The 18,150-nt window shown below is 34.6% G+C and overlaps 1 protein-coding gene across 4 annotated transcripts in view; it reads left to right on the top strand.

Moving 5' to 3' along the window:
* PAPPA2 (pappalysin 2) overlaps positions 1–18,150 on the top strand; it is a 565,818-nt gene that overhangs the window by 420,312 nt on the left and 127,356 nt on the right. For all 4 annotated transcript variants that reach the window (XR_009563406.1, XM_060295976.1, XM_030875398.2 and 1 more), the window contains one exon: positions 589–735. Coding sequence is in view for 3 of the 4 variants with exons in the window: in XM_060295976.1 (XP_060151959.1) it covers positions 589–735 (147 nt within the window). In the remaining variant the exon portion in view is untranslated. The remainder of the gene's footprint in view (positions 1–588; positions 736–18,150) is intronic.

The following is an 18,150-nucleotide window of genomic DNA, read 5'->3' as shown; positions in this document are numbered from 1 at the left end:
CCATGCCTGCCACACTCCTTCAGCTAATTCTGGCATCTTTCTCAAGAGTTCTGGTGCCCAATGACAGGAAGCCCAGAAAACTGGGAGATTCTGAGTTAGTGACAGCTCTCTAAAGTGGCTTTTAGCCTAGCCTGTCTGTCTTCCCACAGTGAAGTGGGAAAAATTTCCTGGATTTTCTCTTTCCTGGTTCCTTTTCCCAGCTTAGTGGTTCCCTGATTCAGTAGCCTCACTCCTGGGGCCAGTGGATCCTGCCTGGTAAGGATCTAATCATCATCCTGGACAGACTTCCCTAACTAATCCTAGGAGCAGTTGCCTGAAATGTGCCAGGACAATTCGTTGAGCAAGATCCTTGGGTCGTCAGTGGGCTGTGAGTTGTCATGTGTATTCTTCTACCCTGGTAAAGTTATATCTTGAGGCTAACGGAGAGCACTGAGACATTCTTCTACATTGAGAAAAGTTTTCTGCCGATAATGTGATCATTAGGCATTCAGAAAGAGAGGAAAACTTTGGTTTCAAGCTGGAGAGTTTCATTGTCTTTACTTACCTCTCACCCTCCACATTTAATTGTTGGTTGAAATTGCATTTCAGATTTGCACATCATACCGTCCAGATTTACCAGAGCACCGTCCACTTACTGGCTGGTTTCCCTGTGTCACCAGTGGAAATAGCCCTCAGGATGAAGGGAGTAAGCAGCTAAAAGGTAGCCTGGAGAGAGAGGATGAGGTTTGGCTCAAAGTAAGTGGCCCAAATGGATTTTTGTGAAGGCTGTGGATAGATTGTGCATGTGTGTGTGTATAAATGATGCATTGGAATGGCTTGCCAGGAGATTTCCTTTTATCATCGCAAAGTTTTTACATCTTGAATTTATTTTCATCTCTCTTTGAATGTTGGACTTCTCTTTATAAGCAATCATTTTATCAAAGTATAATATACACATAGAAAAGTACAGAAATGCACAGATCAATAATTTTCTTACAAAGTAAACATCCTCTCTAACCACCACACAGATCAAGAAACAGAAAATTAACATCACCCCCCAAAAGGCTCTCTCATTCCCCATCTCATTTATTACATGACAGAGGCATCTACTATTTTTACTTCTGCCACCATAGATTAGTTTTGCCTGTTGGCATTTTATGTAAAAAACTTTCCAGTAATGTACTATTTGTGTCTGATTCTTTCTTACTCAACTTTATTTGTGGGATTCATCGTGCTGCTTTACTTAGCAGAAAAGTTCATTTCCATTACTGTGTAGAATTCCAGTGCATGAATATGTCATACTTTATTTAACCATATTGATGGACATACAGTTTATTTCTAGGTTTTCTGTACTGTGTATTACAAATAGTTCTGCTATAAACACTTCTGTACATTTCTTTTGGTGAATGTATATAAACAATTGGATATATTTGGAACTGCTAGATCATAGTTAGGCAGCTGACCAGCTTTAGTAGATAATCCCGAATGATTTTCCACTTGGTTGTACTAGTTTATACTCCCACCAGAGGCCTATGAGTATTCCAGTTGCTTTACATTTTCACCATTACTTGATATTTAAAATATTTAAAAGTCTTCATTTTGGCCATTCTGTTGGGTATGTAAATGTACCTCCCTGAGGTTTCAATTTGTATTCACATGTTGACTAATGAGATTAGGAGACTTTTACATGTATATTGGTCATTTGTAGATTCTTCTTTTTTTTTTTTCTTTTTATCTGAAGGGCATATTAAAATCTTTTGCTCAATTTTCTATTGGACTGTCTGTCATTTTCTTCTTAATTTATATGATTTCTTTACAATTTTCTGAATGTAAATCCTGTTCCAGTTATATGTTATTTAATATTTTCCAACACTCTGTGGCTTACTTATTTTTACTCTTAATGGTATATTTAGATGAACAGAGTTCTAAATTTTACTAAAATTCAAATTATCTTCCTTTTTCTTTATGGTTAGTGCTTGTCGTGTACTGTATTTAATAGTCTTTGCCTACCACAAAGATATACTTTCCTATGTTATCTTCTAGAAATGTTATTGTTTTACATTTTATATGTAGGTGTACAATCCATTGGAATTTTTGTGTATTGTGTGAGGTAGGGATCAAGATTTTTTCTCCCTAGACCTAGAACTACCATTACTCAAACTAAAATTTTCTTTTCCCCTCTTTGCTGCACTGTGTCACCTTTATCGCAGATAAACTGGCAATATGTATGTGGAGGTCTGTTTATTGTGGAGATTCTACATCTTTTTTGTATATCTGTATACAGACTGATCTGTATATCCTTGCATCAGTGTTACACTCTTAATTACTGTACATTTTTTATGAGTCTTAAAATCAAATAATGTAAGTCTTAAACTTGTTCCTTTTTTTCCTGATTGTATTGGCTATTCTTGGTCCTCTGAATTTTCATATAAATTTTGGAATCAGCTTCAGTTTTCACACATAGGAAAAAAAAACCTGATGCAATTTTGACTGGGATTTTATTGAACCTCTGAGTCAATTTGGGGAGAGTTTTCTCTTTAAAATACTGTCTTCTAACATTTTCTTTGAGTTACTTAAGTCTTTAATTTCTCTTAATGTTTTATAGTTTTCTGAGAAAAAGGGAATTGAATTTTATTTATCAAATGCTTTTTCTGCCTCCACTGAGGTGACCATATTATTTTCCCCTTTGTTCTGTCACTGTCTTGGTATACATTGATAAATGTTTAAATGTTAAATCAACATTAGATACCTGGGGAAAAAAATAACAACTTGGAGTCTATGTATAATCCTTTGCCAATAGTTTTGGATCCTATTTGTGAATATTTTAAGTGTTTTTTTCATTTATATTCATTAGAGATTGGTTCCTACTTTTTTTTTTTTTTTTTTAATTTTACTATCTTGTCAGGTTTTATGATGAAGGCCAGGTTTGACTCCCAGAGTAAGTTTCCTTTTTTCACCAGTTTTCTGGAACATTTTGTGAAAGGTTGATGTTAATTTTTGAGGAATTCATCAGTAAAGCTATCTGAGTCTGTGTTTTCTTTAAGGAAAATATTTAAATATGTGTTAAAATTTTAAACCAAATATTGAAAAATTTGGGTTTTTTATTTCTTCTTAGGTCAACTTTGGTAAGTTGAGTTTTCCACCAAGTAATTAGTCCATTTTTTCTAAAATTTCGAATTTATTGGCATTAAGTTTTTTGTAATGTTCTCTTACTTTATTTGTAATATTTCCAAGCTCCCCAGGACATTTTTAATTAATGCTATTGTTAATTTTTGGCTTCTCTCTTTTATATTTTTGCTCAATCTTCCTAAAGATTTATCAGTTTTATTAATCTTTTATTAATGTTTTTATAGAACCAAAGAATATATATGTGTGTATATATGTATTCTTATATATATAAATATACATATATGAACATAAAAGGAAGGAAATAATGAAAATAACATTATTTCCTTCCTCTTATGTTTACATTTAACTTGCTCTACTTTTTCTACTAACTTGAGGTGATGCTTAAATAATTAATTTTTAGCTTCTTTCTTTTTAAAATATGTGCATTAAGGCCACAAGTTTCCTTCTAAGTGTGACTTTAGCGACATACCACAAGTTTCGCATCTTATTTCTGTTATCCAGTTCAAACATATTTCCTAATTTTTATTTAATTTTTTGATCCCTGAGTTATTTATAAGTATGCTGATGAACTTCCAAACATTTATGGATTTTCTGGTTACCTTTTTATTTTTGACTTATAGCTAGAGTCTTCTGTGGTCAAAGATTATATTTGGTATGGTTTCAAACCTTTTTAATTTGTTGACCCTTGAATTACGGAATAGCATCTGGTTAATATTGATAAATATTACATGTACTTTGAAAGAAATATGTAATCTGAAATTATTGGATATAGCATTCTATATATTTAACATAGATCAAGTTCATCCATCATGTCATTAAAATTTCCTATATCATATATATAATCTATGATATATACATATTTTCCCTGATATTTTGTATACTATTTCCATCAGTTACTGTGAGACATGGGTCAGACTTTCTTACCATAGTCTTGAATTTGTCTGTTTCTCTTATTTTTGTCAGTTTTTGATTTATATATTTTGAAACTATATTATTAAATATGCAGGCAATTCTCACTTTGTAGTGTGGGACCACAAAATGACCATGTATCCTAAAACTATACAAAGCAAACTCAGTAATGATGGGAAAAATTATAATAGTTACATGACCTTTTTGACACGATATTAAAAACTCTCTTATTTTCAGAAATATATGTGAAAGGAAGTGAAAAAATAGTAAATTTTAGTTCATTATAATTTAAAAAAACATTACAAACAGAGAATTAAAGTGTTTCATTTCTTTGTTTAAAAAAAAGAAAACTACCAAGTATAGTTTGAACAGTGCTTGCCTTTTTTTTTTTTTTTTTTGCTTCATATGACTTACATTACAAAGCAAGCAGTTTTTCTATGCCTTTGTGAATTGTCATATTCCTTTCTAAGTTTGAGCAGCTTCCAACATTTTATAGTACTTTGCACTTTTAATGTTATGAAGCGTCTCTGAGAGTTCTTTTAATGTGAATTTTTTCTTGGCATCATTTCCTCTGGGACATCTTCATCCTTTTTGTCACAACCACTTTTCTCATTTTTGCTGATCATTTCACTTTCACTAAGTTCCTCTGGCTGCAAATCCAGCCTCTCAAATGGCAGCAGCATCAGCATTCCCACACTCAGCTCTTTCGTCTATAACTCTATTTACCTTTAATTCAAATTTCACCTCAAGCATTATAATTTTTTGTTTCTTTGCTGTACTTTCATCCTTGCTGGCTGATCCCCTCTTTTGATTATCCATGTTTGTGAAATGTCACGTGGGTAAAATGTCACTGGGAGATGAGGCAACACACATGCACACTTTTCTGCCTCTGTGTGAACTGAATAACAGATACACAGTAAACAATCAATGACAGTTTGAAAGAAGTGATGTAATTGGTCACTGATCATGATGCTCAGTTGTTATTTACATGGTGATTTGTGGATGGAAAGACTATTAATGGAGTTTGTACTTTCTACAGTTACAATTATTTTTTGGTAACTGAAATTTGAATCATATCGTTGGGACTCTGGTATTATATAACTAAATTGTGATAACTGATATTTTTGTATATGGAAACTGTGTAAAGTGAAACTACTGTCAGTAGATAATTTTAGAATTTTTATATCTTCCTGGTGGATTATCTCTTCTAACACTAAGAAACGTCTCTTTATCTCTAAGAATATTTTTTTAATAGATCTTTATTGGAGTGTAACTGCTTCACAATACTGTGTTAGTTTCTGTTGCACAACAAAGCGAATCAGCCGTATGCATACCCCATATCCCCTCCCTCTTGAGCCTCCCTCCGAATCCTCCTCTCCCTCCCCTCTATGGGGTATGCATACCCCATATCCCCTCCCTCTTGAGCCTCCCTCCGAATCCTCCTCTCCCTCCCCTCTAGGTCATTGCATAGCACCGACCTTATCTCCCTGAGCTATGCTGCTTCTTTCCACTAGCTATTTTACATTAGGTAGTGTATATAGGTCAATGCTACTCTCACTTCGCCCCAGCTTCCCCCTGACCCCAGGTCATCAAGTCCATTCTCTATGTCTACATCTTTCTTACTGCCCTGAAAATAGCTTCATCAGTACCATTTTTTAAAATTTAGATTCCATATATGTGCGTTAGCATACAGTATTTGTTTTTCTCTTTCTAACTTACTTCACTCTGTATGACAGACTCCAGGTCCATCCACCTCACTACAAATAACTCAATTTCGTTTCTTTTAGTGACTGAGAAATATTCCATTGTATATATGTGCCACACCTTCTTTATCCATTTATCTGTCGATGGACATTTAGGTTGGTTCCATGTCCTGGTTATTGTAAATACTGCTGCAGTGAACATTGTGGTACATGTCTCTTTTTGAATTATGGTTTTCTCAGGGTATGTGCCCAGTAGTGGGATTGCTGGGTCATATGGTAGTTCTATTTTTAGTTTTTTAAGGAACCTCCATACTGTTTTCCATAGTGGTTGTATCAATTTACATTCCCACCAACACTGCAGGAAGGTTCCCTTTTCACCACATGCTTTCTAGCATTTATTGTTTCTAGATTTTTTGATAATGGCCATTCTGACTGGCCTGTGGTGATACCTCACTATAGTTTTGATTTACATTTCTCTAATAATTAGTGATGTTGAGCAGCTTTTCATGTGCCTCTTGGCCATCTGTATGTCTTCCTTGGTGAAATGTCTATTTAGGTCTTCCAACCATTTTTTAATTGGATTGTTTGTTTTTTTGATATTGAGCTCCATGAGCTGTTTATACATTTTGGAGAGTAATCCTTTGTCTGTTGTTTCATGTGCAAATATTTTCTCCCATTCTGAGCATTGTCTTTTTGTCTTGTTTATGGTTTCCTTTGCTGTGCAAAAGCTTTTAAGTTTAATTAAGTCCCATTTGTTTATTTTTGTTTTTATTTCCATTACTCTAGGAGGTGTGTCAAAAAATATCTTGCTGTAGATTATGTCAAAGAGTGTTTTTCCTGTGTTTTCTTCTAAGTGTTTTATAGTGTCTGGTCTTACATTTAGGTCTTTAATCCATTTGGAGTTTATTTTTGTGTATGGTGTTAGGTCGTGTTCTAATTTCATTCTTTTACATGTAGCTGTCCAGTTTTCCCAGCACCACTTATTGAAGAGACTGTCTTTTCTCCATTGTATATTCTTGCCTCCTTTGTTGTAAATTAGGTGACCATATGTACGTGGGTTTATCTCTGAGCATTCTATCCTGTACCACTGATCTATATTTCTGTTTTTGTGCCAGTACCGTACTGTCTTGATATACTGTATAGTTTGAGATCAGGGAGACTGATTCCTCCAACTCCGTTTTTCTTTCTCAAGTTCGCTTTGGCTATTTGGGGTCTTTTGTGTTTCTATACAAATTGTAAAATTTTTTTGTTCTAATTCTGTGAAGAATGCCAATTGGTAGTTTGATAGAGATTGCATTGAATCTGTAGATTGCTTTGGGTAGTATAGTCATTTTCACAATATTGATTCTTCCAATCCAAGAACGTGGTATATTTCTCCATCAGTTTATGTCATCATCGATTTCTTTCATCTGTTGTTTTATAGTTTTTTGAGTAAGTCTTTCACCTCCTTAGGCAGGTTTATTACTAGGTATTTTATTCATTTTGTTGTGATGGTAAATGGGATTGTTTCCTAAATTTCTGTTTCTAATTTTTCATTGTTGGTGTATAGGAATGCCAGAGATTTCTGCGCATTCATTTTGTATCCTGTAACCTCACCAAATTCACTGATTAGTTCTAGTAGTTTTCTGGTGGCATATTTAGGATTTTCTAGGTATAGTATCATGCCATCTGCAAACAGTGACAGTTTTACTTCTTCTTTTCCAATTTGTACTCCTCTTATTTCTTTTTCTTCTCTGATTGTCATGGCTAGTACTTCCAAAATTATGTTGAATAAGAGTGGCAAGAACGGATATCCTTGTCCTGTTCCTGATCTTAGTGGAAATGCTTTCAGTTTTTCACCATTGCGTATGATGCTTGCTGTGGGTTTGTCATATATGGCCTTTATTATGTTGAGGTAGATTCACTCTATGCCCATTTTCTTGAGAGTTTTTATCATAAATTGGTGTTGAATTTTGTCAAAAGCTTTTTCTGCATCTATTGAGATGATTGTATGGTTTTTATTCCTTAATTTGATAATGTGGTGTATCACACTGATTGATTTGTGTATATTGAAAAATCATTGCATCCCTGGGATAAATCTCACTTGATCATGGTATATGATCCTTTTAATATGTTGTTGGATTCTGATTGCTAGTATTTTGTTGAGGATTTTTGCATCTATGTTCATCATTGTTATTGGTCTATAATTTTCTTTTTTTGTGATATCTTTTTCTGCTTTTGGTATCAGGGTGATGGCGGCTTTGTAGAATGAATTTGGGAGTGTTTCTCCCTCTGCAATTTTTTGGAAGAGTTTGAGAATGGTGGATGTTAACTCTTCTCTTAATGTTTGATAGAATTTGCCTGTAGAGCCCTCTGGTCCTGGACTTCTGTTTGTTGGAAGATTTTAAATTACAGTTTTAATTTCATGTCTTGTGATAGGTCTGTTTATATTTTCTAATTCTTCCTAGTTCAGTCTTGGAAAATTGTACCTTTCCAAGAATTTGTCTGTTTCTTCATGGTTGTCCATTTTATTGGCATATAGTTGTTGGTAGTAGTCTCTTATAGTCCTCTGTATTTCTGTGGTGTCAGTTGTGATTTCTCCTTTTTCATTTCTAATTTTATTGATACGCATCCTCTTCCTTTTTTTCTTGATGAGTCTGGCTAAGAGTTTATCAATTTTATCTTCTCCAGAATCAGTTGTTAGTTTTATTGATCTTTGCTATTGTTTTCTTCATTTCTATTTCATTTATACCTGCTCTGATCTTTATGAGTTCTTTCCTTCTATTGACTTTGGGTTTTCTTTGTTCTTCTTTTTCTAGTTGTCTTAAGTGTAGGGTGAGATTGTTTATCTGAGATTTTTCTTGTTTCTTGAGATGAGATTGAATTGCTATAAACTTCCCTCTTAGAACTGCTTTTGCTGCATCCCATAGCTATTGGGTCATCGTGTTTTTGTTGTCATTTGTTTCTATCTATTTTTTAAATTTCTTCTTTGATTTCTTCAGTGATCTCTTGGTTATTTAGTAGCACACTGTTTAGCCTCCATATATTTGTGGGGTTTTTTCCTTTTTTTCCCCATGTAATTGATTTCTAATCTCATAGCATGTGGTTGGAAAAGATGCTTGATATGATTTCAGTTTTCTTAAATTTTCCAAGGCTTGATTTGTGACCCAAGATGTGATCTATCCTGGAGAATGTTCCATGTGCATTTGAGAAGAAAGTGTATTCTGCCACTTTCAGGTGGAATGTCCTATAAATATCAATTAAGTCTATCTGGTTTATTGTGTCATTTAAAGCTTGTGTTTCCTTATTTGTTTTCTGTCTGGATGATCTGTCCATTGGTGTAAGTGGGGTGTTAAAGTTCTCCACTATTATTGTGTTACTGTCTATTTCCCCTTTTATGGCTGTTAGCATTTGCCTTATGTATTGAGGTACCCCTATGTTGGGTGCATAAACATTTATAATTGTTATATCTTCTTCTTGATTGATCTTGATCATTATGTATTGCCCCTCCTTATCTCTTATAACAGTCTTTATTTTAAAGTCTATTTTGTCTGATATGAGAACTGCTACTCCAGCTTTCTTTTGATTTCCATTTGCATGGTATATCTTTTCCATCCCTTCACTTTCAATCTGTATGTGTCTCTAGTTCTGAAGTGGATCTCTTGTAGACAGCATATATATGGGTCTTGTTTTCGTATCCATTCGGCCAGTCTGTGTCTTTTGGTTGGGACACTTAATCTGTTTGCATTCAAGGTTATCATTGATATGTATGTTCCTATTACCATTTTCTTAATTGTTTTGGGTTTGTTTTTGTGGGTCTTTTTCTCTTCATGTGTTTCCTGCCTAGAGAATTTTCTTTAGCATTTGTTGTAGAGCTGGTTTGGTGGTGCTGAATTCTCTTAGCTTTTGCATGTTTGTAAAGTTTTGATTTCTCTGTCAAATCTGAATGAGATCCTTGCTGGGTAGAGTACTTGGTTGTAGGTTTTTCTCTTTCACCTTTTTAAGTATTTCCTGCCACTCCCTTCTGGCCTGCAGAGTTTCCACTGAAAAATCAGCTGATTACCTTATGGGGATTCCTTTGTATGTTATTTTTTCTTTTTCCCTTGCTGCTTTTAATATTTTTTCTTTGAATTTAATTTTTGTTAGTTTGATTAATATGGGTCTTGGTGTGTTTTTCCTAGGGTTTATCCCGTATGGCACTCTCTGTGCTTCCTGCACTTGGGTAACTATTTCCTTTCCCATGTTAGGGAAGTTTTTGACTATAATCTCTTCAAATGTTTTCTCAGACCCTTTCTTTTTCTCTTCTTCTTCTGGGACCCCTATAATTCGAATGTTGGTGCATTTAGTGTTGTCCCAGAGATCTCTGAGATTGTCGTCAGTTCTTTTCATTCTTTTTTCTTTATTCTACTCCTCAGCAGTTATTTCCACCATTTTGTCTTCCAGCTCACTTATTCGTTCTTCTGCCTCAGTTATTCTGTTATTGATTCCTTCTAGTGTTTTTTTTTTCATTTCATTTATTGTGTTGTTCATCTCTGTTTGTTCTTTAGTTCTTCTAGATCTTTGTTAAACATTTCTTGTATTTTCTCAGTCCATGCCTCCATTCTATTTCTGAGATTCTGGATCATCTTTACTATCATTACTCTGAATTCTTTTTCAGTTAGATTGCCTATTTCCTCTTCATTTATTTGGTCTTGTAGGCTTTTACCTTGCTCCTTCAGCTGTGATATATATTTTGCCATCTCATTTTTTTTTTTTAATGGGTGAGATTTTGTTCCTGTTTTACTGGTTGTTTGGCCTGAGGTTTCCAACGCTGGAGTTTGTAGGCTGTTGGGTAGAGCTGGGTCCAGGTGCTGAGATGAGGACCTCTATGAGACCTCACTCTGATGAATATTCCCTGGGGTCTGAGGTTCTCTGTCAGTGCAGTGGTTCAGACTCAGAGATCTCACCACAGAGCTTTGGCCTGACCCCCGGCTCATGAACCAAGCAAGCCACATAGGGTGGCAGAAAAAAAAAAAAAAGAGAGAACAATAACAAAGTAAAAAATAAAATTAGACTAGGAAACTAACAGATATGTTGGAAAGAATATAAAAATATAAATGAATCAACAGCTGGAATGTACAATTGTACCACGATAGTAGAAAAGAGGAGGACAGAAAAAAAAAAAGCAAAAGCAAAAGGGGGAAAGGCCTTTGCTGTGGGTGGTGGGACTTAAGCAAGGGCGAGGTTTGGGCAGTGGGAAAGGCCTATGCTTAGGACCCACAGGCCTGGAAAAGGCCCTGGGAGCTGTAGGGGGAAGGGACCCAGGCGTGTCCCCCACCTCTGGTCTCAGAGGGTGGAGGACCTCACCTGGGAGCTCAGCAGGCTTCGTTGACTCAGGTGGGTGGGGCAAATGCCCTCCTCTCCTCTCCTGCTTCTCTGGTCATGGAGGGCCCCTCCCGCCTGCCTCTCCTGATCTCCCCAGCCTCCCTCATATGCCCCCAGGACCCACGCAGCCTGGAGGGGGTGGGTACCAGTCTGGGAGCTCAGCAGGCTCCCCAAACCCAAGTGGGAGGGGCAGTCGCCCTCCACTCCTCTCCCATTTCTCCCAGAGGGCCCCTCCTACCTGCCTCTCTTGATGTCCCAGAACTCAGGGGCACTGGTCCTGTCTGGCCTCCACTTCTCCTCTGCCCTCAGTCCCTCCATGTCCTACTGGTTCACGGGTGTTCCTCCCATCTCCTTGGGCGTCAGGGTCCCTCACCAGCAGCTGGCAGGTGCCATAGTTCTGGGGAGACGTTAACTCATCGTCTTTCCACACTGCCATCTTGAGTCCACCTATCTCTAAGAATATTTTTTGCTGTACTGTAAACTTTGTCTGATATTAGTATAGCTATACCTTTTTGTTAATTTGCATATTGTTTCCTCTTCCATCCTATTACTTTTAATCATTCTGTGCAATTATATTTAATATGCTTTGTTTGAAGTCAACATATCTTTACATATATAAATAATATAAATAAATCTAAATCTAACAAATCTCTATATAAATAAATCTAAAATTCTCTATTTTCCAATTACAGCAGTATTTAGTCTAATTACATTTAATGTAATTAATGATGCTTAGTTTTAAATCTACCAACAAACCATTTGTTATTCACTTGTTCCACATGCTCTCTGTTTTTTTCTCTTTCTTGCCCTTTTTAGATTAAATAAGTAGTTTTATTATTTTATATCCCATTCTATCAGTTTACTAGTTATACTTTTATTTTATTCTCTATCTTTTTTACCCTTGAGATTTCAATGTGGGTCCTTAACTGGTTAGAGTCTGCTATGAATTAGCTCTCTCACAGTTTCATAATCAATGAGTAACTTAGAATGCTTTGTCTCTATTTTCTGTTTCCTGGCTTTTTTAAGTTAAAATGATTTAAAATTACCTAATATTTACCTTTCCAGTGCTCTTTGGTCCTTTCTACATTTCTGTGCTTTCCTCATTTTTATTTAGCTTGAAGAAATCCATTTATTATTATTTTTTAACATGAATCTGCTGGCAGTGAGTTCTTCCAGTTTTTGTGTAGCTGAAAATATCTTTATTCGACATTTATTTTCAAAGAGTGTCTTTGCTTGGTATAGAATTCTAGGTGGCCAGTTGTTGTTTTCAAGAATTCGAAGATGTTATTTCATTGTCTTTTTACCTATATACTTTCTTTGGAGAGTTAGCTGTACCATCTGATGTACATTACTTTGAAGGCAATGTCTTTTATTCTCTGGTGCTTTTAACATAATCTCTTTGTCTTTTGTCTTCAACAGTTTTAGTATGATATTCCTAAGCCTGTTTTTCTTTGCATATATCTGGCTAACTGTTTGTCAGTCTTCTTGAATCTGTAGCTTAATGTCTTTACTTGCCCTTCCTTTTTTGGACACCAAATTACATACATCAGAGCTTTTTGCTGTTTATATTTTGTTCCTTTTCTCTTTGTTCTATTTTTCATTCTTTTTTTTTTCTCCATGCTGCAGTCTGATTATCTTATGCTGACATATCTTCTGTTTCACTAATCCCAAATTTTACACCATATAATTGGCTGTTAAACTGTTTATTATATTATTAGTATCAGTCATTTTATTTTTAATTCTAGAATACATATTTATTCCTATAGGTTCTCATTTTCTTTAAAATTCTCCATCCTGTAGTCTATTTTAAAAATATATTAATCACAATCATTTTAACATCTGTGTCTGATAATACTAATATCTTGGTGACCTGAGGTCTGTTCATGTTGACTTTTATTTCTTAATTCTCATTCATTTAGGCATATCTCCTGTCATACTGAATAGTGTCTTAACTGAATATCAGACACTGAAAAATTGTGTAGGCTCTGGCTAATGATATCTTCCTTTTAAGATGATTTACTTTAAAAAATGTATAATAAAATTTGGGAAAGAGCACCTTAACTTCGTCAGTACTTAAGTTGACTCAAGCTTGTGCTTCTGTATTAATGAGGCCTGAAATGTTTCATAGTTCCTTTTCTCCTAAGGCCTAGTCCTTCAGGGGTCTCAACTAATTGGGTCTTCTACCTTGATTGTCTCTGAAGCACAATTTCTATTTCCTCAGCAATATGTGTCTGCTAAAAGTTCTGCTTAGCTTTTTGGTCTTTAATCTACCCGTTTCTGCTTAGCTTCTTATATTCTTCATGTTTAGAATTTGAAAACACCTCAGTGGCAATAGTGACACAGAATGTTAGGTTATCTTCAATGGTTTCTTTCTTTTTGAATCTCTTCGGTCCTGACTGCCTTAGTTGCTCTCAAATGCTTTCAAACTTTTTTTTTTTTTTTACTTTATTCATTTCTTATAATTGTTCTTTTCAGGAGTAGATGTTCTACTATAAGTTACTTCTTTATACCTGGAAGCAAAAATCTCCACCTGGAATTTTTTAAATGTATGTCATTTAGCTACCATATATATTTTAGGTTTGCACTCTGTTCTTCTTACAAGAGATATAGGAGTAATAGTACTTGTGTAAGAAAAAAATCATGAATATCATTGAATGTTAACATATAAAAACTTAAGAAAATTTAGTTTTCACAAATCCACATGATACTAAATAAGTTAGGAAGTGATATTAAAAAATAAGCTGATTAAGTTTTTTTCAAAGTTTTCTGAGGCCTGAAGGATTTCTGACTCTTTATTATGCCTTTTATATTACTTTAATCTTGATTTGATATACAAATATGATTTGTATGCAATGGATCAGAGACAAATTTGTTACAGTGAGAAACAACTGTACTGGAAAACATTAGCCTTGAAAATATCTTTCCAAAATCTTTCCTTTACTGGCTACTTGCCCAACAAAATTTCTATCATTTTAGTCCATATTTACTAAGGTAACCTGTCTCTCTTATCTTTCCTTATTATTATTATTTTTTTAAATCTGGGATAAATAGACCAAAATATGAGAACTTTCTCTTACATAGAATAAAATGTAGATTCTTTTTATTATTTACAATAATAAGCACATTTTAAAGCCCTTTATAGTTTACAGTGTGCATTCTCAACACTTTTTTATTTGAACCCCGTAATAGTCCTGTGAGTTTGGCAAAGTAGGTGTTTTCATATTTTACAGATTGGGAAAAGAGGAATCAAAGACTCAAGGTGCTTTTTCTACATCACCCAAGAATAAAAGGGTAAACCTGAAGTTCAAACACATGCCTGTTGCTCTAATCCCATGTTTATTTCTCTACACGATGTTGCCTCATTCAGTCAACATTCATTATGCACCTGCAATATGCCAAACCCAGAAATAAGCACTGGGGATAAACAGGGAAATATGACATGAGCAAGAAAACAAATTAAAACATATGTGGAATGGAAGAAAAGGTTTCCTGTCTTTTGTTGGATTTCTTCTAAATTCTTCAAAGATGATATATCTGTGGATCTAGTTCACAGGATTTATTAAGTGCATAGTGTAAACTCCAGGTACCGTTAAGAAATAGAGAAAGAAACAGAAGGCATGATCCTTCCCAGAAAGTGCTTTGGGTCTGAGCAATATAGACAACAAATGAAGCAATCTGAGAAGCAGACGTTCAACAAAGTACTTGTTGTTTGGTTTCACAAGGAGCCCATCAGCATATGCAAAATCATATGTTCATGTTTATTTTCATGGCTGTTCTAAAATGTCTCCAATTAAGAATGGTCTCGCTCAAGCTGGACTGGTTAACAGTCCTAACTGAAACCACCACATGGTCATCGTATTTTAAATACCAGGGTCCTCCACATTAGTTATAAATTTCTAGACCACTGTCTAGAAACCCTGGCTACATAAAACCTAAAGCCTGTTAACTATAATTTCCTCCTTTTCTTTGTTTGAGTTCAACTAGCCAAATACTGAATATGAATCTTCAACAGAAAATGCAGTGTATATTTAACTGATTGGATTTCAAAAAAGAGAATCCCTAAAACCAGGCACTAAAGAGGAGAGGATAGAGAGAAACACATTTATTGAGATTTAATATGTTCCAGATATCTTATTATCAATTCTTACATGAATTTTTAATCAGAGATATGACTTTTCTGATTCTAAAAATGATTATCTGAAAACTCAGAGATGCTAAGCATTACATAGCTAGTAGAGGTATAGATAGGATTCAAATTCAAGTCCAACTTATTCCAAAACCAGTGTTTTTTCCTCTGTACCAAGGGTTGGGAAATATTTTCTGTAAAGATCCAAATAACAAATATTTTAGGGTTTGTGGGCTATATGGTCTCTGTCACAGCTACTTAACACTGCTGTTGTAGAATAAAAGCAGCCATAGACAATACATAAATGAATGAGCATGGCTGTGCTCTAATAAAATTACACTTATGAACACCAAAATTTCAGTTTCATATGATTTTCACATTATTCACACTATTTTTCTTTGAATTTTTTCAACCATTTGAAAATGCAAAAACCATTCTTAGCTCACAGACCATACGAAAAACAGGCAGTGGGTCAGATTTGGCTCATGGGCTGTAGTGTGCTGACCTCTGCTCTATATCTAGTTTCCAGTTAATGCTAAAGGTATGTATGGACATTTGCCTTATTTCCACACCATAACAACCTTCACCTTTAATTCTACTCAATAAACACTGCCTAAAAATAAACAAAATATTGTATTGCAGAGGGTTTCAATGATGAATTAATCACTATCTTCACCCTTAAGGTACATACTCCGCAGTGGGCATGTTTATGCAACTATTGTAGAAGACAAAATGCTATGCTACAAACATAATGAAGTGTAAAATAGACTCAAAAGGACCTGGTGACTGGTTGGACATAGGGAGATAGAGATAAGTCTTATCTTAGCATGAATTCCCCCATTTATCTCATCTTCCACACTCCTCTATACCACACACACACACACACACACACACACACACACACACACATTCTAGGATTTAGAAATTTTAGTCATAATAGATTGCTTTCAGTGCTGGAAAACACCAAGGTTTTTACATATCTGTAACCTTTCAGGTAAAGAATTCATGTTTTTCCTTCTTGGTAAGTGCTTTCTCCGCTTTGACTTTCAAAGAAACACTCATCTTCTAAGATTTAGCTCAAGGATTACTTCTTTTATAAGGCCTAGACTTTCCTGAACTTCTCTCCCAAGCCATCCTTAGTATGTATAATTAATCTCTTCCTCGTCAATAGACACTTCTGTCATAGTTCCTATACACTTCACTGTTCTTGTTTGTCTGTCTCTCCATCACATAAACTGTAAGGATCTTGTGGGCAGAGACCATGTATAGTCATGGTTGTATGTCAAGCATTGAGCACAGATCCTGGTTGTTGTGATGTTTGAAATGTTTTGTGATTGCATGAATAAATGATGGGATGTTAGGTGTTAGCCTTGGCAGTTGGGAGCATATTGATAAAACTACTTATGACCCAGAACAGAAGTGAGTAAGTAGGACTGTGGGCTTAGCTAGACTGAAAAGGGGAGGTGACAAAGGCCAGAAATAGGGGCAAACCACCTCTTCCTGCAAAACTTTTTAAAAGATGAACTGAAGTTTGAGTGGAAACCATATCGAAAAGAATTTTTCAAAGATAGGGAGAATTGGTCATTTTCCTTGGTTGTGGCAGGTGGGATTCTCTAGGAAGCAGATTCTGAGATGGAACTTAATATGCAGGACGTTTGATGAGCAGTAGCCTGGCTATCAACATCTGTGGAAAGGAAGGAAAGAAAGCGTAAGTAGGTGAAAAAAGAAGTTGCGCAACCTCACTCAAGGCTTGGCTGACGCCTCCTATAGAGATATAATATATATTATCACAAAGGACAGGTAGTAAGTGGAATAATAGTGCTGTAAGGTCTTTAAACTATTCAGGATATGGTGATTTTATTTGAATGTGGATTGTAATAAATTAGGCATACATATAATAATCCCTAGAGCAATCACAAAAAAATATACATTTACACACAAATAGCTATAGGTAAAGAGTCAAAAGAGAAGATTAATGGAATAATAAAATAGCTTGATTCATCCCAAAGAAGGCAGGAAAAGAGGAACTAAGAAACAAATAATAAAGAGAAAACAAATACCAAGATGGTAGACCTAAATCCATCTGTATTATTAATTCCATTAAATGCACATTGTCCAAAAATGCCACCTAAAAGCATAGATTATTAGTTTACATAAGACAGAAAGAACCAATTATATATTATTTGTTTAAAAACACACTTTGAATATAATGATCTACAGATTGAAAGTAAAAGAGTAGAGAATTATGTGCCATGTAAACGCTAAGCATAAAAAATCGATGTGCTATGTTAATATCTGACAAAATAGACTTCAAGGTAGAGTATTACCTGAGATAAAGAGGGACATTTCATAATGATAAATGAGTCAATTTATCACAAATACAGAATAATCTTAATCTTGTAAAATTGAAGCACCTAAAAAGTCTCAAAAGAAATTGATTAAAAATTGACAGAAAAAAAAAATTGACAGAACTAACAGACAACCCAATCAATAATCATAATTGAGGATTTTATTATCTCTCTTTAAATAATTGATGTAACAAGTGGACAAAAACGTTAGAACAAGTGTATAAGATTTGAAAGTCATTATCAAATATCGTGACCTAATTGACATTTGTGGAAACACCACAGTCAACTACTGCAGAATGCATATGGTATATTCACCAAGAGAGACCATATACTCGACTACCTAACAAGTCTCAACAAATGGGTAATGATAGAAATCATAAAGAATATGTTCTTTGACCTCAACAATACTAAATTAGAAATAAATAACAAGCTATGTAAGAAAGCTCCAATTTTTTTTGGTAATCCAGCAATACATTTGTAAATAATCCATAGGTCAAAGAAGATTTTACAGGGAAATTAGAAAATATTTTGAGCTGAATGAGAATAAAATAATATGTCAGATTTTATGGGATGCAAACATAACAATATTTACAGGGAAAATTTTAACTTTAAA

The sequence above is a fragment of the Globicephala melas genome, chromosome 1 (assembly GCF_963455315.2).
Source record: "Globicephala melas chromosome 1, mGloMel1.2, whole genome shotgun sequence".
NCBI classification, from domain to species: domain Eukaryota; kingdom Metazoa; phylum Chordata; class Mammalia; order Artiodactyla; family Delphinidae; genus Globicephala; species Globicephala melas.
The sequence above is the reverse complement of the archived record's forward strand: the minus strand, read 5'-3'. Positions and strand labels throughout refer to the sequence as shown.